The 21252-nt window shown below is 37.2% G+C and overlaps 1 protein-coding gene across 1 annotated transcript in view; it reads left to right on the forward strand.

The window, feature by feature from the left end:
• tgfbr1b (transforming growth factor, beta receptor 1 b) overlaps positions 1-14782 on the forward strand; it is a 59275-nt gene extending 44493 nt beyond the window's left edge. Inside the window, exons 8-9 of the mRNA XM_059326480.1 lie at positions 566-696; positions 6773-14782. Of these exons, the coding sequence (XP_059182463.1) occupies positions 566-696; positions 6773-6898 (257 nt within the window). The 3' untranslated portion in view covers positions 6899-14782. The remainder of the gene's footprint in view (positions 1-565; positions 697-6772) is intronic.
• Positions 14783-21252: the final 6470 nt, after the last annotated feature.

Below are 21252 nucleotides of genomic sequence, written 5' to 3' on the forward strand. Positions count from 1 at the left end.
AAAAAGACACAAAATGACAAAAAAAGACACCAAAAGACACACAATGACCAAAAAAAGACACAAAATGACAAAAAAAGACACAAAATGACAAAAAAAGACACAAAATTACACAAAAAAAGACACAAAATGACAAAAAAAAGACACAAAATGACAAAAAAAGACACACAATGACCAAAAAAAGACACAAAATGACTTACAAAGACATGAAAAGAATTCAAAAATAGCCCAAGACTCCATAGAGTTAAGTTGTTAACCCATTTCTTGTTCCCTGAAAAAGGCCTACTGGTATAATTCTGAAATGTACATTATTTTTCAGTTTTGGTTAACCTTACCTTTTTTTATTTACCTCTGGCAGTTCACCACTTACCTTTGTACCCTTTCAAGCTGTTCATTTGACTTGAACTGCTTGAATTTCAATAAAAAACTGGAAAAATTGGGGTGCTCTAAAACTTTTGACCGGTAGTGTAAATGGATGGACATAGCCTGATCAGTCTGCATGCTCCAAGTATTTATCAAACGTTCCAGTATAAAACCAGGCCGTTGATATGTGACTTTCTTCCCTCAGGTATCCATGAGGACTACCAGCTGCCCTACTACGACCTGGTCCAGTCGGACCCGTCGGTGGAGGAGATGAGGAAGGTGGTTTGTGAGCAGAAGCTTCGACCCAACATTCCCAACCGCTGGCAGAGCTGCGAGGTAGGACCCTTCACAGTTCTCGAATTATTTTTCTCCATATCAGCCGTGAGGACTATGTGCTTCTAGCCCAGACTGCCTTGCACGCTTGAGTTTATTTCGAACCTGCAGATAGTCTGGATCTAGGGCCGTTTCTTAGCCCTGTTTTAGGGATCCAATCACAGAGCGGGGAGGGACGGCAAGACGGTGACGCGTACTACTCGACAGATGGAAGCTTGTAGTTTTGTAGTTTTCTTACGGATCCAACATGGCTGCAGCAGACGCGAAACTCTCTTTCGATCTAGCTGACGGCGTTTTAAATAGTTTAGAGCGAAAGTTTATTTTAAAAGAACAACAACAATTTACTTTACACTCTTGTTTCACCGCGAAAAAGTATGTTTTAGCCTTAATGCTTCCGACAGGATTTGGCCAAAGCCTAATCTACCAACTAGCCCCGCTACCGCTCGCTGCTGTAACCACGGTAACCATCTGGCTACGAGCCGGGAGACAGCGGAGCCCCCAGAGACCCGCAGCAGCTTGTTTATTGACCATAAAATCTATAAAATCAGTGGATGTGTGGCTGAATGACATGAGGGGGAATAAGGCGTAAAAATAAATAATCTTGCAGAAAGCGAGAACTGGAGAAGCAAAGCAGCAAGAAACACACACACACACACACACACACACACACACACACACACACACACACACACACACACACACACCAACACTGCCGGTAGACTGTGAGCTGAAACTACGGAGCAGCCATAACCAGAACATGCTGCAGAAAAACGTTGCAGAAGCAGAATTGAGCATTTTAGTCTCAAAGTAGAGATGGGCTAGTCTGGCTATGTAAACATCAATTTCTGTCGCTCTACTACGTCATCTGGTATAACTGATCTGATTGGCTAAGAGCTACCTACAGACGCTTTTGATAGACATTCGTAAACGGTTCTGGAGGATCGTAAACCACGCCTCCTCTACGGAGAAATGAATAAGTGGTTCTGTCTATGTACGCAAGACAAACTTTTTTTTACAATGAAAGGAATTATGTTTGCCCAATTTACAACAAGACACAAATAACGAATTGAACAAATAAAGTTTTTCCTTTAATCAACAAGGCCATAAACTCGCAGCGTGATTTTAAGGCGAGTGTGGGAATCTGTTCCTGTTTCTGTTCCACAAAGGACCAGACATCTGGATGATTAAACCGGGGTTACCGTTAACTGTATTTGTTCTGTTTGAGTGAATGATGCGTCAGTTGAAAAGGGATATTGTGAAACATTTTTTGTTCTTGCGAAGTAAACCGTTTTCAAGAATCAACCACAAACCATCCCTCAGTGTTGTCTGTGAGAGGCCTGTACACCAGGGGTCTCAAACTGAAATTACCTGGCCGCTGGAGGCAGTATCACAATGACCAAAAAAAGACACAAAATGACAAAAAAAAAGACGCAAAAGGACCAAAAAGACACAAAATTACTATAAAAAAGACACAAAATGACCAAAAAAAAGGCACAAAATTACTAAAAACAAGACTTAAATGACTAAAAAAGACAAAATTACAAAAAAAAACACAAAAAGACACAAAAAACCCAAAATTACTTAAAAAAGACACAAAATTACAAAAAAGACACAAAATGACAGAAAAAAACTAAATTACTTTAAAAAGACATAAAATGACCAAATTACAAAAATTAAAAAAAAAAAGACACAAAATGACCAAAAAAGACACAAAATTACTTAAAAAAAGACACAAAATGACCAAAAAATACACAGAATTACCAAAAAAGACACAAAATTATTTTAAAAAAGACACAAAATGACCAAAAAAAAAAAAAAAAAAAATGACCAAAAAAAGACTCAAAATTATCAAAAAAAGACACAGAATTACCAAAAATAGTAATTAAAGGGACCTTCCACACACAACACGGTAAAGTGTCATTCATATAAAACTCACATTAAACTTTCATATCAAGGTGGGGGCCACAAAATATCGTCACGAGGGCCACAATTGGCCCGCGGGCCGCGAGTTCGAGACCCATGCTGTAGAGGCTAGTGAGGTGAGGATGGACTGAATGATATCAGCTGATATTCAGGAATAACGGCTAGAATACATTGTGGAGCTCACCTCGCTGTTCAGACTGGGTGTCAACACTATTTCTATATGATTTAATTGTTTAACCAAAAAAACTATTTTGGGAGATTTTCGGGACCTTGTGAATCGGATCGTTTTAACCCATTAAGGCCTAAAGCGCCTGGAAAAAAAATGCCTGGAAAACCTCTGGGCGATTTTCAAATGACCCCCTAAAACCTGTTTTAAGTTTTTAAAAGTTTTTCTGGAAATTCAACACCTACTAAATAATAGATTTTTCAGCCTCTGTAGCAGATAAAAATGAAATTCAAAAAGTATTTGAGAGCTTATACCCGTGGCTTTCATACGAAGTTGAGTTTATTTGTCCAAACCTTCAATAAAGTTTTTTTTTAAAAATCAACAAACTCAGCAAATGTTACATTTGTCTGAATAAAAAAATCCTATGCATAATACTAATACATGCCCATTAGCAAGATGCTAACATGATATGACCACTGGAAGAACAAGTAATAGTTCTCATTAGCCTACTGTAATAAAAAAAAAAAAAAATATCATAATAATAATAATAATAATAATACATTTTATATATTGAACTTTTCAGGGTACTCAACGACGCATAAAGTAATGTAAGACATAAACAGTCATGATTTCTTACATCATCATCACAATCAATTAATCAATGTATTATTAATATTAATATATTATTAATAATATTATTATTATCTCCAGGTGGCCACAAATCTGTCTGTTCTTTGGTGAAAATATGTCGTCTAAAAACATATTCCTCATCCATAAATGCCGGTCGATTGGCTCCGAGGGTTCAAAGTCGGATCAGCAATAAAATCATCGGCGCTGTTTTCATCAGATCTCTTCCGTCACTTCCTGCTGAGCTCCTCCGCTATAGTCGTCTTCCTCCATGATTTATAAGTTCTGGAAAAGTCCCATGATGCATTGCGACACTCCCGCATGTATTCTGATCATGTTCTGATGCATTTCATTGGCCAAGAGACCGAAAATAGGTGGAAAAATTATAAATTTATAAATTTATAATATTTATAAATTTTTTATAAAATTAAAAAAAGCCTTAATGGTAGAGTGACGCAACAGCGCTCCCGGTTTTAATGGTAGAAATGCGATAATGCTTTCCCGGCGTCAATGGGTTAATAGTTCTAAACAAAGATGAACGTTATGATTTCACTATCTCTTCTTTATTCTCTCCTTACACCGTGCAGCCATTTGTACTAATAAACAGTGAAATGTTCCCATGTGGCTCCTTGTGACTAACTGTGATCAAATGAGATCCTCACGGGGTAAAAAGTGGATCTATTTTAGGACTCACTCACAGTCCTGTCTTAGAGCTGTTAGTCTGTCAGGCTTTTATGTGTGTGTTTGTTTTTTTTAGTTTTGTCACCCATCATATTTTAGCCTGTTAACTATATGGAGTCTTGGGCTATTTGGTCCATTTTTGAATGAGTCTTTTCGTGTATTTTTAAGTCTTTTTGTGTCTTTTTGTGTCTTCTGTGGGGTTTTTTTTTGGTCATTCTGTCTTCTAATTTTGTGTCTTTTTTGGTCATTTTTTTGTCTTTTTTTTGTCATTCTGTGTCTTTTTGTGTCATTTTATGTCTTTTTTTTGGGTCATTTTGTGTCTTTGTGCCTTTTTTTGGGGTCATTTTGTGTCTTTTTTGGTCTTTTTGTGTCTTTTTGTGCCTTTTTTTGGGTCATTTTGTGTCTTTTTGTGCCTTTTTTTGGGTCATTTTGTGTCTTTTTGTGCCTTGTTTTTAGTTATTTTGTGTCTTTTTTTGGTCATTTTATGTCTTTTTTTTTAGTCATTGTGTGTCTTGTTTTAGTCATTGTGTCTTTTTGTGTCTTTTCTTGGCCTTTTTTTGTGGTTTTTAGTCCTTTAGTCCAACATAAAATGTGATTTTGAATCTTTTTTTTAACTTCAAAACACTATCATGCTCAATAAATAATTTCAAATGGTTCAGATGTGAACAAAGGTGTCAAATCTAACATATAAGAGGGTTCCATCCAGTTCTATCATTTGATACTAAATCTATTTGAGCTTGTCTCCAGTTTTACTTGGTATATCATCATCAAACTGAAACTGGCCTCATGGAGTTTACAGCCAGAACTTTAGAGGTAAATTTACAGTAGGGCTCCACGCTGCTTTGTTTTCTAGTCTGGATGTGATGAAGAAGTCTGGATTTGGAGCTTTTAGAGACTCCAGAGGGTTAAATCACAATTCAATCAGAAAGCTCCGACATCAGAAATGAGCTTCTGCTAATTTCCGTCTGTCCGTCCAGACAGTAAGGCAGTTATCCACCTGATGAATGGCAGACTGGAATGTGTGTGTTGTCTTAATGAGACACCTCGGAGGTTTCCGTAGGTGGAGCACAAGTCTCAGAGCAGACAGACACACACACACACACACACACACACACACACACACACACAGACACTGACTCATACATACCAGACTCTGTTTACTGCTCCACCAAGGGACATGTGAAGGGATGACTGTAAACTCTGGAGCCTCTAACACCATTTCAAAGTACTAGTGCAGTGCCTGTAGGAAGTATTTATTCATATAGTGGGACATTAAGTCGATTTTTCAATTCTGGCCAAATGAGAATATTCTGTCCTCATGATTGCGTATCCAAGCAAGGCTAGACAGATGGCAGATTAACAAAAACTCCTATAAAACGTGTTTCTTCTGTAAAACTGAAGCAAACAATACAAACAAATATAAACATTTTCTGCATACGCTGCTTACTATAAACAAACGCAATGACAGTGTACACATTTACAGCTATAAAATGCTAATTTGCTTATTGTGATAACTAAACAATCACTTTTTAACTGTCCAGGAATTCTTAAAAGTTTGAAAGTTTAACATTTGACCAGTACCATACATTTGTCGAAAAAGGAACAAATATTTGCATATGTAGAGGTTGTGTGTGTGAAAGTGGATGTACAATGAGGTGTAATACTCTCGCTAGGTAACATACACCCAATTAGCTGATATACTATATTGCATGTAAGTGTCTCATATCAAATTATGGGCATTACGCTAAGCAACATTGTTTATTGTTTATTGTATCCTTTGGATCCCCATTAGTCTTCATCTTTAGAGATGAAGACTTTTCTTCCTGGGGTCCACATTAAATCAAACAATTATTACACAATTACACCATTACAGCATTTATACAGAGAATAACATGAAGTCATTCATCCTAACATGATTATAATGTATGCTAACATGATTGTGTCTTTTTGTCTTTTTTAGTCATTTTGTGTCTTTTTGGTCATTTTGTGTCTTTTTTTTTAGTGTTTTGTGTCTTTTTTTGGTCATTTGGCGTCTTTTTGTGCCTTTTTTTGGTCATTTTGTGTCTTTTTTGGTCATTTTGTGCCTTGTTTTTAGTTATTCTGTGTCTTTTTTGGTCATTTTGTGTCTTTTTTGGTCATTTTGTGCCTTTTTTGGGTAATTTTGTGTCTTTTTTGGTCATTTTGTGTCTTTTTTTTGGTCATTTTGTGTCTTTTTTTAGTCATTTTGTGTCTTTTTTTAGTCATTTTGTGTCTTTTTGTGCCTTGTTTTTAGTTATTTTGTGTCTTTTTTTGGTCATTTTGCGTCTTTTTGTGCCTTTTTTTGGTCATTTTGTGTCTTTTTGTGCCTTGTTTTTAGTTATTTTGTGTCTTTTTTTGGTCATTTTGCGTCTTTTTGTGCCTTTTTTGGTCATTTTGCGTCTTTTTGGTCATTTTGTGTCTTTTTGTAGTCATTTTGTGTCTTTTTGGTCATTCTGTGTCTTTTTTTTTAGTCATTTTGTCTTTTTTTAGTTTGTGCTTTTTGCAGTTTGCTTCATTATAAATGAGGAGGTTGCCCTCAACGAATCCTCGAGAAATAAATAAAGGATGAATGAAAAAAATAACTACAAATTCTTAAATGAATTAAAGTGGCAGCATCCTGAACTTCTTCTTCTTCTTCTTCTTCTTCTTCTTCTTCTTCTTCAGGCTCTGCGGGTGATGGCCAAGATCATGAGGGAGTGTTGGTACGCCAACAGTGCCGCCAGACTCACCGCTCTCAGAATCAAGAAAACTCTGTCTCAGCTCAGCCAACAGGAGGGAATCAAGATGTAGACACCAAACACACACATACACACACTTACACACACACACACACCTACACACACCTCTGACTGGCATCCATATATTTAGCATTACAGCATCATTTCCTTCATTATCATTCATCAACTGGTTGGTTGGAAGCGAAGTGAAGACTTTTTCCCCCCTTTTTTTATTTCTCATTTCATTCATTGACAAACTGAATGGTGCACCTGAACCTGAGGAAGTGTGTGTGTGTGTGTGTGAATGTGTATGTGTGTGTGTGTGTGTGTGCTTCACTGAGCTCACACACACACATGAATGGCTGGATGGATCTGATGAGGGATTAACGGAGGCATTACATTGATCTTCCTTTACTGCATTCATCACATGAAGTCTCCCACTGACCCACTGGGCCAACTGGTGTCCATCTCTCAAGACCCGCCTCCAAAACTCAACCAACCAATTAGAAGAGCTCAGACCCCGTCAGGTAAACAGCTGGGAGGTCTCTGAGCTCCTCACCGCCTCACTGTATGTTAGCATTCATTCTTCTCTTTAGTAGGGCTGCAACTGTTTCAAATCTTTGGGATCATTTTGTGTCCAGACACCAAAATTAGTTAAAAAAAACGACTCCGAGGAGTTAAACGTGGTGATTTAAACAGCTGTTAGATGCCAAACAGTTCAGTTTAACCTGTTTATTTTTGATTTTTTCCAATCCGTGTATCATTCGTTCTTTTCGTTTCCAATTGGCAATCAAAAAGCAAATAATGAAAAATTGACTGGTTATTTTGTTATTTGTTTTTTTATTATAACACAAAAAAAATGGGGGAAAATGCTTGTTTTTTCATATTTCAATATTAGGCTCCGATCAAAAATACCAAATGGAAAAAAACAGGCACAAGAACTGAATTTGATTTTAATATTTAATTGGTCGGGTTTACGTGACCAGGAAGTTTGTAATGTAATATTTTACTGTGCAGTCTATATCCAAATGCGTTTTATTTTTAAAAAAAATCCACAGTGAACAATTCTGTGAATATCATGCAATTAATCTTCTTTCAATATGTATCTGATATTTGGGCCTGGTTGTGTAACACTTTATTCTGAAAACTGAAAACCGCACGTAGACACAACAAATACATTTTCGGCGCAACGCAATTTAATTATTTCACGTGGTTAATACTTCATGTCCTCTCTGCGGGTAAGAGTTTTATACTTAAAAAAAGCATTTTTTCCCGTTCTTTGTGATAAAATAAAAAATCAAATAACAAAATAACCAGTTTTTATAATCTGATATTCCAGTGAAACGTCCTGTAAGTTTGTGAGAAGATACCTGAGGTCCTCTAGAATGTACCTGAAGTTGAATTAGTGACTGGAAACAGACATTTTAATTTTAATAATTTCTTAATATTATGTAATATTTTACTGTACAGTCTATATCCAAAGGCCCTATTTAAAAAATAAATAAAAAATGTGAGAAAGAATGACAGTAAAGCGTTTATCCTTCATGTCAGCTCGATTGGAGCAGTCTCAATGAATTTACCGTAAATATCACAATACGGGCGCATTACATTATATATTATTCTATAGTGACGGCTCACTTGACCGCAGTCAAACTTCTGTGACACGTAAACCCGACCAATTAAATACTAAAATCAAATTAATTCCTGGTGCCCGTTTTTCTATTACATATTTTTGATCTGAGCCTAATATTGAAATATGCAAAAAACAAGCATTTTTTTCCCGTTTTGTGTTATAATAAAATAACAAAATAACCAGTTTTTATAATCTGATATTCCACAGTGAATCGTCCTGTAAGTTTGTGAGAAGATACCTGAGGTCCTCTAGAATTTCGTATTTTTGACCTGAGCCTAATATTGAAATATGCAAAAAAACAAGCATTTTTCCCGTTTTTTTGTGTTATAATAAAATAACAAAATAACCAGTTTTTATAAACTGATATTCTACAGTGAAACGTCGTGTAAGTTTGTGAAAAGATACCTGAGGTACCACAAAATAACCAATAAGTCAATTTTTTCATTATTTGATGTTTGATTGCCAAATTGAAAATGAAAAGAACGAATGACACACAGATTCTTTCCCGTTTGGAGAAACCCTGTCACGTGCATCAACGAGAATTAAAATATATTTATTAGAAGTGAAGTTGCAGCCCTACTGCTGAGTCCTGTTCCAGTAGCATTAGGAAGTGGAGCTTGGACCTGGGGCCGCCCTGTGGGCTCCACACAAACAAAAAGTGGCTTCATCAGTTCTTCATCTAGTCGACTTGTGAGCAGAATCAGTTGTGCACCTGTTTTTTTTTGTTTTGTTTTGTTTCTTTTCATTTGTTCCTCCCTCTGGGAGTCGCACAGGTCAGTTTAATTTATTGTGTTTTTAAACGTTTTTTTTCTGGTAGCAGGGGATCCTTTTTGCATAACTAAAAAAAAAAAAAACTGGACATGATGACCTCATTCATTTTTTTGGCAAAAACATGCTGCAACATATGCAATATACAGTAGATAAATGTGTCTATTTTCTATACTCTGCTCTGCTAAAACCACAAACAAACAAACAAGCAAGAACAACAACAACAATCAGCTGCCACCATGCCTTCCAAGCCAGCTGTTACCGGAAAGTGCCAGCTTTAACAACCCAACTCCTCTCATGTCGGCTGCTGTGGAAGTCTTTGCTCTCACGTGTTCGCAGCTCCGTGCGCCTGCAGTGTCAGATAAAAGGCCCGTGGGAGCCAGCTCGTACTATGCACACCCAAGAAGTCAAAAGGGACGGAAAGCGAGGAGGGACACGCGCCGCCGTCACTGTACCCACAACGCAGCCGACTCTCTGGTGCCATTTTGTCAAACACCCCAAAAACCACCTCAGCAACAAGTCATCGTACAGCTTTTTTCCTCCCAGCGGAGTCTGGAAACCTGCTCCAGCACCTCGAAACTGTGTTTGAAATTGGAAAAGAAGACGCCGCGAAAAAGCTCCCGTGGCTTTTAGAAAGAGAGAAAAAAAAAAAAGACACAAAAAGACTTTGTAAGCATTACTGATGTTGCCCTATAAATGTAAAACTCTTGGATTTCTGATTTTTCTTTTCATTGATCAAACCTTTTCAAGCGTTTTCTTCTTTGTAGGATAATCGACAACCACAATGAGGTACGTTCATTTAAATATAGCAAACGGAGATTTACTAAGCCATAGATTTTCCAGGTTGTTTATATTTTTTTTTTCTTCTTTTTTTTCTTTTTTTTTTTTTTCCTCTCGTGGCAAGGCCTTTTTCTACTAGAATGTACATTTACGAAAAACAAAAAGGTGAAAAAAAATGTGCGTTTCAATATGTCATTTCAGCTTTGCAAGCCTTAAGGGACCAATACATAAGAGTCAGGATCAGCTCTTATTTTTTATATTTCTTTTCCTTTCTTTCTCTCTCTCTCTCTATATATATATATACATATATATATATGTATATATGATAGAGACCGTTTCATTATTATTCTATGTAAATGACAAAGATTATATGTAGCACCTGATTTAATAGTTTGTTTCAGTTTGTTTTTCGTGTCTGTCCTGTTGTCCAGATTGCCGAACATCTAAACCCATTCAGTGTTACTTACAGTTAGCTTGTGTCTGCACTTGTCTTTTAGTACACAAGTGGAAAAACCCCCCCAGTGTTAATCAGTCAATAATGAACACAGCCAGTGAATTGGAGCTGCCATACAGTGATTTGAGTCTCTTGATTGTTGAGCAATAAGTGCACTTGTGAACCACTACAGGCTTTACCTGTGCGGCACTCTGGATGCCAGTGAGTCAGTCCGTTTTCTTTGTGGATTCATATAATGTATTGATGTGCTGCTACTTAGTAGTCCACCTTGCTCTCTCCGAGTGGAGGCGAGAGCTGCCGTTGGATGTAAGTCTGATCATTGTGTGCCATGTTGCTTTGATACGAATCCATCATAATCGTCCTCTGCAGCAAACTCTGCTGCAAAGATCATCAGTTCAGTCAGAACGAACGGTGACAGGCTATGGATAAAACACACTCGTAGTAACTGTTAAAAAAAACAAAACACATGGATGGATGTCACAAACCTACAGGTAATGTAAATAATTACTAATGAGATAAAAAGAAAAACATTCTCTGCAGCTCTTCTCAGGCAGAAGAAGCTCAGTGTTTGTTACCTCTCAGAATTTATGAGTTTATGGTTTCTTTCAGTCAGCTAAAATCGGTTTTCTTCAATTTTTAAATGAATCGCAGCAACACTGAAATACAACACGAACCAGAAATCCTTTGAGATGACAGTTGTTGTTGTTGTTGTCATATCACTTTGTGCAGTTAACACACAATATGACAAACCGGTTAAACATGTCCGGGTCCATGTTAGCTGGAGCCGACCGTTGTTCCAGAGCTACCATATCACATGGTCTTCATCGGGAGCAGAGGGTTTCTGCTGATGGAGAGTTGGATTACAGTAGTGAAGTGACACTCAGTGCGTTTACATGCACAGTTGAATCGAGATATGCTTAAAAAATGATTTGGCGTCTAATCAGACTTCTGTCCTTGTCCCAGTTTACATGCAACTGAGATAATAGAATAACTGACGGGAACGTGTCCTCCTCCTCAACACTGGGTGGAGATATGCGTCGTTTCAGCGGGTTAATATGGCGCCCTGTCAGGTTGACCTCAGTTTGACACTTTGTGCCGTAGCTACTGACCGGCGACCAGCTAATGCAACCGGCTAATGCAACCAGCTAGTGCGGCTGGCTAATGTGCGACCGGCTAATGCGACCAGCTAATGGAACCGGCTAGTGCGGCCGGCTAATGCGCGACCGGCTAATGCGTGACCGGCTAATGCGTGACCGGCTAATGCGACCGGCTAATGCGCGACTGGCTAATGCGCGACTGGCTAATGCGCGACTGGATAATGCGATCGGCTAATGTGCAACTAGCTAATGTGCAACTAGCTAATGTGCAACTGGCTAATATGCAACCAGCTAATGCGACTGGCTAATGTGACCGGCTAATGTGCAACTGGCAAATGTGCAACCGGCTAATGCAACCAGCTAATGCGACTGGCTAATGTGCGACTGGCTAATGTGCGACCGGATAATGCGATCGGCTAATGTGCAACTAGCTAATGTGCAACTGGCTAATATGCAACCAGCTTATTCAACTGGCTAATGTGCGACCAGCTAATGTGCGACCGGCTAATGTGCAACCGGCTATTGCGCGACCGGCTCGCATTATCTGTGTGTCTTAATTGGAGTTGGGGAACTCCGACATCAGTCGGACTAACACGTTTACATGCACTTCAGTTGTCCAGTTATAGTCAGATTAAGGCAAATATTCGTTTTTTGTTTTTTTTCAAGCGTCATGTAAACGTACTTAATGAAGCTTCATGAACCATTTGCTTTATTTTTTAGGCTTAAAAAAAGACTCTAACAATGGTAATTGAGTGTGTTTTCAGCCTTTTGTTGAACAAAGAGCGCCATCTAGTGGGCTCAGCAAATAAAGAAAATGGTTCAAGAAGCTTCGTTGTCACTTCACTAGTTTAAGCCACCAACTCTACAACAAATGAGCGGGTGGAGGTTGGGATTGTAAAACGTGAGGACTTCCTTAAAATCAGCACATACAGTCGATAAACAGGCTGAAATAAAAACAGACAAAAAGTCTACGTGGCATCAGTTCATTCAGGCTATAATCAGAGATTCCCTGCTCCTCCTCTAAACAAATTAAGACTTTGGTAAAAAGAAAGAAAAGCATATGAGTTGTGATGTACCCACCTGTGTAGTTCCACTGTTCGGAGTCGTTCTTAAGTGTTCTTAAATATGTAGAAATGGTCAGCGGTGGCGGAATAAGTAGGGACGTGTTATTGTAAATATCTGGTGGAGTGAACAGAAGAAAGCTGTCCTGACGTTTGAAGAAAGTAAAGTGGATATCGCTGCTATATTAAATACAAGAAGAATGGTGACAGACTATGCTGAATTAAATGTTAAATGTGTACAAAAACATGGCCAAACTAGTAGGGAAAGCTGGTTCCTGCCTGGGAGGACCAGGGCGAAGGATTCATCTGTCTAAGGGTCTGGGGGGGAAGGGGGTAAGGGGGCAGGGTTTGGGGGGCTGGCCCTGCTACGACTGGGTTTAATGGTGTGTTTGTCCATTATCTCCGTCTCTGGGACATGAAGAACAGCACCTCTGCTCTGCCTCTGCTAGGACAAGCTTCATTCTGTCTTAAAGTCACCAGCAGCCTTGTACTTTTTCTTTTTCAAAAACCCAAGATGACTTAACTGTAAAAAGCTGTTTGTCTCTTTTAAAGAGCTGTCTCGCTGTCTTTTTGATTCTATCTTGCCTATCTCTTGTCATTCCGTGTTTTATTGTCCAGTGAACAGATATCTCCGAGCTACAAAAAGGGCCACAATTCACTGCAGTCGTCCTGCTGCCTCAGCTCCATTTACTCACTTTGTTTCTGTCTCAACAACAGCTTGAGTTCAACGAGTGTGTTGGATAAAAAAAAAAAACAGCTCCACTCTCCTCAAAAGCTGTACAAAGCAAAGCAAGTGACAGAAGTACCTCACCAGTGCACATCTGGCTAATCGATGAACTGGTTGTTCTAGACTCGTAGATTGTTGGTTTCGGAAAATTACAAAAAAATTGTAACAAGCACTTAAAATGAAGCCCTTAGAGACTTTTTCTCTGTCTGTTTGGTTTGTTCTCCAGTCACACAAAAGAAGGAACATTCAACATTCGCTCATTTTTAATCTGCAAATTCTTCATCTGAACATCACCAAGGCCCCCCAGAATTCAATGGTTAAAAATAAAAATGTCAAATTCTGAAGTGGACTTTTTGAAAAAAATCCATGCTGGAATTTAAAAAAATCCACAGTGGACTTTGAGACTAGATTCTTTGCAAAAAACTTTATATTTCCAACAGTTCAGAACCTGACTTATTCAAGTTAACTACAGACAGTTTGGTGAGAAATTGTGACTCATCACTTGAAGATGAGCAGACACACAATTTGGGGGAGCTTTCACTGCAAAAAAACAAGATAAAAACACTGAATCTGAGGGAAATTATCTTGCTGCATGGACAGATAATTTCACTTGATTTAAGATTGTTAAATCTAGAAATTAGCATGTTGAACAATTAAAAAAAAGAACCCATAAGAACCCAGACCCAGTTGTCCTTAAAGGACATAGAACACATTTCTGATGTTTTTAAAAAAAAGTTATGTGATGTGACATAAACGTTACAATGGGCGTTTATGGTATTTATGTTTATAATATTTCTTATTTTAAAATTTTAAAAAAACTAGACACATTTTCTGCTTAGAGACAAATTTGCATTTTTCTTTTGCATCTCTGCAACATTTATCAAAATTGTGACTTTAATTTGTTTAGGAAATATGGTCAGAACAAGTTAAATCCCTATTAACGGATTAGAATTGGTAACAAAAAATAAGCTTTTTGAAATTAGCTACTTTTCCACATTTCTGTTTCCAGTCACAGCCACATTTTGGAGAAGTCACTTCACAACACCAGGGTGTTTGAATATACGTCGCTTAGAGATTTAATGAGTTAATGTGAAGCATAAAGCTGAATATGGGAGATTCTAGAAGATTTAAAGTGTGTACACTGGTGTCACCATAGGTTCTTATGGGTTAAAACAAGATAAATTATGTAACACTTCTTGATATGAGTTGTTTTTTTCTATCTTGGTGGGAACCAAATAATTTGCAGTGTTGCTACATGTGTGACTGTTTTCATGTTGACTTCTGTTTTAAGGCTTGTTTGGAGAACACAAACAGACCTTTCCAATGTTGAAATAGTTTGTACATTTCTGAAACCACCAATGGGACGTAGCCAGTGAACAGCAGGACCGACTGACTGACTGACTGACTGGATGTACCAGCCTGCAGACAGCAGGTTGGGACTCCCCTATAAATCCTGCTCTTAGTGGGTCATTTGTTATATTTGCTTTGACGTTAACATCACTCTGACCCATGGTTAAGGTTGGTGCACCTCCTCTTTGAGAACCTTACCTTGCCTTTTCTCTCCGCGGCTCAGATTAAAGAGGGGGGGAGGTGCACTGGACACTGTTGCTATGCAGCCACCAGGCTCACTGGTCAGCACAGTGGAAGCTTCTGGATCTGAACCGGAGCCGTTCGGCTGAGGCGTTTGGTGACTCAAACAGATGCAGATGTTTGTGAGGTCTGGTCCAATATGCAGCCTTGTAGAACCTGATAATGTAATAAATTCCCGATAATGTAATAACCCCGATAATGTAATAAAAATCTGCACTTGAGTCAATTGAAAATGTAATAAAACCTGATAATGTAATAACTTCCCGATTAATGTAATAAAGTGCATTCCCCAATAATGCAATAGACTTTTTACCAATAATGTAATAAAGTATAACATTAATGGGAGGTTTTTTGATCAAATCAAAGATGGCGGAAAATCCAATATGGCCGAAAAACCCCATTGAGGATGCATTGAGCTGGGATTGGCCCAAAGGGTTCCAGTGATAAAAACGGATGAACAAGTCAAAAGTTAATAAACATTCAACTTTGACCTGTTGGTGGCGCTAGAGCTCTTGAGCCATCACTGGAACCCTTTGGGCCAATCCCAGCTCAATGCATCCTCAATGGGGTTTTTTGGCCATATTGGATTTTCCGCCATCTTTGATTTGATCAAAAACCTTCCATTAATGTTATACTTTATTACATTATTGGTAAAAAGTGTATTACATTATTGGGAAATGCACTTTATTACATTCTCGGGAAGTTATTACATTATCAGGTTTTATTACATTTTCAATGGACTCAAGTGCGGATTTTTATTACATTATTGGGGTTATTACATTATCGGGAATTTCTTACATTATCAGGTTCTACAAGCCTTTTCATGCTCTTCTTTTTGACGCTGAGAGAGGTAGAAAACGGCCACTTTTTTTGTTTTCCTGCTCTGTGTGCATTGACGGAGGGCCAAAACAGGGAGCTACAACACAAACTATGCCAGCTGCTCCACCGCTTCAAAAAAAAACAAAAAAAAAACAACAACCACGCACTGAGAAATTCCCACAGCTGTGAATGTATTGGCCCTCTCCGAGTCTCCAACCAATCAGAGCACAACCTGCGTAACTCAGCCCAAAAGGTCAAGGCAGCAATTTTTTTGTGAGCATGCAAAGATCCGGGGTCTGTTTTATCTGTGTCTCTTTCTCTTGTTATGCAAAAGCCCGGGACAATTGCGTCCACCTACTCAGTCCCTCTGGATCACACAGGTTCAATGACCTATCTATGCTAGCATGATCCACACACTGTGACGAGGGAGGCGTCCTCACGTCCTCCCTTCATGGCTCACAGACCGGCTGTGTGGTTTGGGTCACTTAAGGCTTCAGTGTTCTCTCGGGTGTGACGCTGCAGTGAGGGTAGCAGAAAGCTTTATCATGTTTTATTTGGTGCCTAAGTTTGACAAGAACTTTCTTTTTACTTTTTCACCTTGAATGACAAGACTGCATGTGATTGTGTCTGCATTTTGATGTCTGCATTACCTGCTTTATAGATGTCATCCAAAAGCTGACGAGTATCTTAAAAAGCATAATTAACATATTAAAAAGGTCACTTAATCAAAAAGAAAATACCTCCTTTTAAAGACCAATGTGTTTTACCTCACTGTATATATATTCTCGATTTGTTTACTCCAAGTTTGCAATTTCTCTTTCTCTTTTGTTTCCATGAAATGCTTAAAAAAAAAAAAAGTTGATGAGAACATTTTTTTTTTCATCAGATGGCATTGTATTGTGTTTGTGTTGTGCCCAAGCAGTATACTATTCCCCCTTTACCATGCTCTGTATATGACCTGTCGGTTGTGTTCTGCGTGAGCTGTATAGTCAAAGCGCTTTACAAAAATATCCAAGCCCCCCATGAGCTCTGGTACAAATGCCTTGTTCAATGTTCTTTTCTTTCATGAAAAAAAAAAGAAAAAGAAACAAAGGGTGGACGGGGTTGAAGCGAGGGGACGGACTGTAAAGCAAAAACCCCTCAACGACTCACCTCAACCCTCTTGGATTTCTAAACATATTATAATCTTGATTTTTTTTTTTTATATATATATATAGTGTGTACAGATGAATGAGAGAGCAACATAGGAACTAGAGGATTGACACTTGTGTTAACTTCTAACATAGCTGGAGTAGAAAACAGTGTGAATAAAGAAACAAAGTTTCACTACAAGATTTGTGGTCTGCTTCATTTGTTATTTCTTCTTAGTCGCCTTGGATAAAAGCGTCTGCTAAATGACTAAATGTAAATGTTATTAATAATAATCAAATTACCATATTTACAAAACTAAGTAAAATTATAGTGAAAATGTCCTTCGTTTTCGTCTTTGTCAACTTTTTTCATACATAATGAAGATGGATCAGACAAAGGAAATGAAGGCTAAATTCACTGTGACCTCTTTTAATCTCCCACCCAACAAATACCCCATTACAAAAAACTACAACTAATAAAAACTAAAGCATTTCAAAAACATAAATACTAAACTAAAACTGGCAAACTCACTCTAAAAACTAATTAAAACTAATTGAATTAGAAAACAAAAAATCACAATGAAGATAAAACTAATACTAATGAAAAATCCAAAAACTATTATAACTTTTCAAGGGAATTCATTATTACAATGAGGGTCCTCACAAAGATAGAAGTACAAGAATGTGTGTGTGTGTGTGTGTGTGTGTGTGTGTGTGTGTGTGTGTGTGTGTGTGTGTGTGTGTGTAATATGTAAGTATGAGTATGTCAAAGTTGTTATAAAGTAAATGTACTTGGTTACATTCTCCTACTGATGAAGTTGGAGTATAGTAATGTGATTACTGTAAGTATTAAGTATATGAAGTCATGGCTAGGTGTTTTCTTATCTCAGTAAACAGATGAATGCACTTTATTATGATTGTGTCTTGTCACTGTGTGAAGCGTTTGAAGCAGCAGGAACTGATCAATACGCTTATCAACACATGCAAAGGTTGAGGCCATGTCATTGGTCTTTGAAGCCTTGGTGGTTTTGGCCCAGTTATAGACAACAACATGAGGTTACAAACAGCCGTAACAGTATGAGGTCACCAAGAATCAGTCGGTAAAAATGGGTACAAATCAATGTCTGAAGCTCTAGATCAGCTGTTCTCAACCTTGGGGTCGGGACCCCAATTGGGGTCGCAAGATGATTTCTGGGGGTCGCCAAATAATTTTGGAAGTCAGCTCTGTCTCCACTGTGTTAAAGTGTTCATGTGTTAATGTGTTTTAGTCTTTTTGGTCACTTAATGTCTTTCTTTTGTCATTTTGTGGGGTTTTTTTTGGTCATTTTGTGTCTTTTTTTGATCATTTTGTGGTCAATTTGTGTCTTTTTTGGTCAATTTGTTTCCTTTTTTTGGTCATTTTGTGTCTTTTTTTAGTCATTCTGTGTCTTTTTTGGTCATTTTGTTTCTTTTTGGGGTCATTTTGTGTCTTTTTTGGTCATTGTGTGTCTTTTTTTGGTCATTTGTGTCTTTTTTGGTCATTTGTGTCTTTTTTGGTAATTTTGTGTCCTTTTTTGGTAATTTGGTTTCTTTTTTGGGTGATCTGAACTGTGCGTGTGAGATTGTGTTCAGTGAGCTGGGGTCGCGGACAACAGGGGTGTTAAATTGGGGGTCACGACTCAAAAAGGTTGAGAACTACTGGTCTAGATGAGGCTTTTGAAATCAGGGAATGCTGTGAATTCATGGCCCGCCCTACATGGCCTCTTAGGGCTGGGCGATATGGCCCTAAAAGAATATCACGATATTTCAGGATATTTTTGTGATGACGATATTCTTGACGATATTAGGAAATACTTAAAAAGATATAGAAAATATGATTTTTTTTTAGTCTGTATAAATAAATAAAAATCTAACATGTAGTTTGAAGTGCAAATCTCAACAGTTGCCAAATATTTTTTTTTACTCCTGACTCTTGAATATCAGCAATAATAAAAATAACCATTTAGGGGTTCCGGGGGCATATTTTAATGAATTTTGTAAAGGAGAATAAAGGTTCTTGTATGTTTTATTTAAGGCATCTTATTTTGACAGTCTTCTTGTAAATTATATGGTGGATTCTGCTAACACTGTGCTCTTATTTTGACAGCTGCATGTGTTTAGCGAGAGGGAGTAATAGTAGCTTTTGATGATTAAAACAACTTTTACCACTACATCAAGAAGTAGGAACGTTGCCAATATCATGATATGCATTTTTTTTAACCATAAAAAAAATAAACCGATATTATCGTGAACGATACGATATGGCACACCCCTACGGCCTCTTATTGACCACTTATAGTGGGACCTATATCCATTTTATCAATTGCACGTAAGTTTACTTCCTGTCCAGTAAACAGTAACATGATCTTAGCCTAATGAGCACATTACAGTGCGTTTTATCTTTAACCCTTAACAGGACACTCATTGAAATACTTGCAAATTCCAAATTTCAACCCTAGAGAATATTGGAGGATATTACATACAGCCAGAATGTGTAAAAAAAACATACGGACCTGGGGGGAGGGGGGGTCATATTTTGAGGAAAAAGTTTACTAGATTAAAGTGGCAAATATATGAGAAAAAATGTGCAGATTTATGAGATTTAAAGTGGCGAATCTGCAAGAAAAAAAGTAGGTTTTTTCACTTTTTTTCTCGTAAATCTGCGACTTTTTTCGCACACATTTGCCGCTTTAAATCTTTTAAATCTGCAACTGTTTTTCTTGTAGATTTGCCACTTTAATCTAGTAAATTTGCCACTTTTTTCTCGCAGATTTGCTCCTTTAAATCTCTTAAATCTGCAATTTTTTTTCTTGTAGATTTGCCACTTTAATCTAGTAAATTTGCCACTTTTTTCTCGTAAATTTGCCACTTTTTTCTCGCAGATTTGCTCCTTTAAATCTCTTAAATCTGCAATTTTTTTTCTTGTAGATTTGCCACTTTAATCTAGTAAATTTGCCACTTTTTTCTCGTAAATCTGTGACTTTTTTTCTTGTAGATTTGCCACTTTAATCTAGTAAATTTGCCACTTTTTTCTTGTAAATTTGTGACTTTTTTCGCGCAGATTTGCTCCTTTAAATCTCTTAAATCTGCGACTTTTTTTCTTGTAGATTTGCCACTTTAATCTAGTAAATTTGCAACTTTTTTCTCGAAATATAACTATTATTTTTATTCATACTTGGCCCTAATATGCCGTCATAGTCAAGTTCTCCTGGTACAAGTCACTGAAGAATAACTCTGTTTGTACGACTGTTTCTTGCAGATTTTTCTTTCTAAATGTTTCATTTTTACATTGGAGGTCCAGGTGAATAAAGTTAATATTATTATATTATTATCATACTGATTGGTCAGATGTCATGGTGTCACCGTCTTTGCTGATGAGCTGGAAGAAGAAATCCATTCTGATATCCACTGAAGTTACCAAATATAGTTCTTCGCCCGATAAAGGGTTAAGTTGTGTCTTAAAATGTTGAATATAGCAGGTCAGCTAGCACCAGCTAATCAAAAAATAAATATAGCAACCCAACAGCTAGTGATGGCCAGATGAAGCTCCATGATGCCTTGAAGCTTTCCATCCAATTGGTTAAAAAAAAAAACGTTAATTTCTCGAGGCTATATACTTTTTTTAAAATTAATCTTATGTAATATTCTAATTTTCTGAGACACTGAGTTTTGTGTTTCCATTCTCTCTAAGCCAGAATCATCAAAATTACAAGAAAAACAGGCTTGAAATATTTCACTATGTATAATGAATCTATATGATATACAAGCTTCATTTTCTGAAATAACTGACAAAAAATATTTAATATTATAATAATAATAATAATAATAATAATAATAGCACAATTGACAATGAAGCTTCGTCAACCATTTTCTTCCAGAACAAGAAGAACTGAATTTCGGAACAATATTAATTTCTTTGTTTTTTCTAAGAAGTTTTTCCTCTAAACAACATTTTGACAATTTTATAATTACAAGTATAATTTTAACCAGAAGCTCTGGGAAACAAATAACTCCTCCTGAGCGTCACTAGATGGCGCCAATGGACCTAAAATCAACACCAGTGCTATGTGTGTGTTAAAAATTCTGTCCAGCAGAAACCCAAATATCAAAAACGCTATCAAAATAAATAGCAAAATAGTAATTAAAGGGAGACACTGCAGGTTAGTAGGGTAAAAATACTCCCAGCTGATTTATTACATTAAGACACTTTTCTTTAGTTACAAGTCATCAGAAATTGTACGTTTAAAATATGCAAATGAGCTTTATCTACTACTAACTTTTGGTGAATTAAGGAGAAATCGAAGATGCAAATAAATATATATGTATATAATTTATTTAAAAAAATAATAT

This window comes from Centropristis striata, chromosome 23 (assembly GCF_030273125.1).
Source record: "Centropristis striata isolate RG_2023a ecotype Rhode Island chromosome 23, C.striata_1.0, whole genome shotgun sequence".
Lineage (NCBI taxonomy): Eukaryota > Metazoa > Chordata > Actinopteri > Perciformes > Serranidae > Centropristis > Centropristis striata.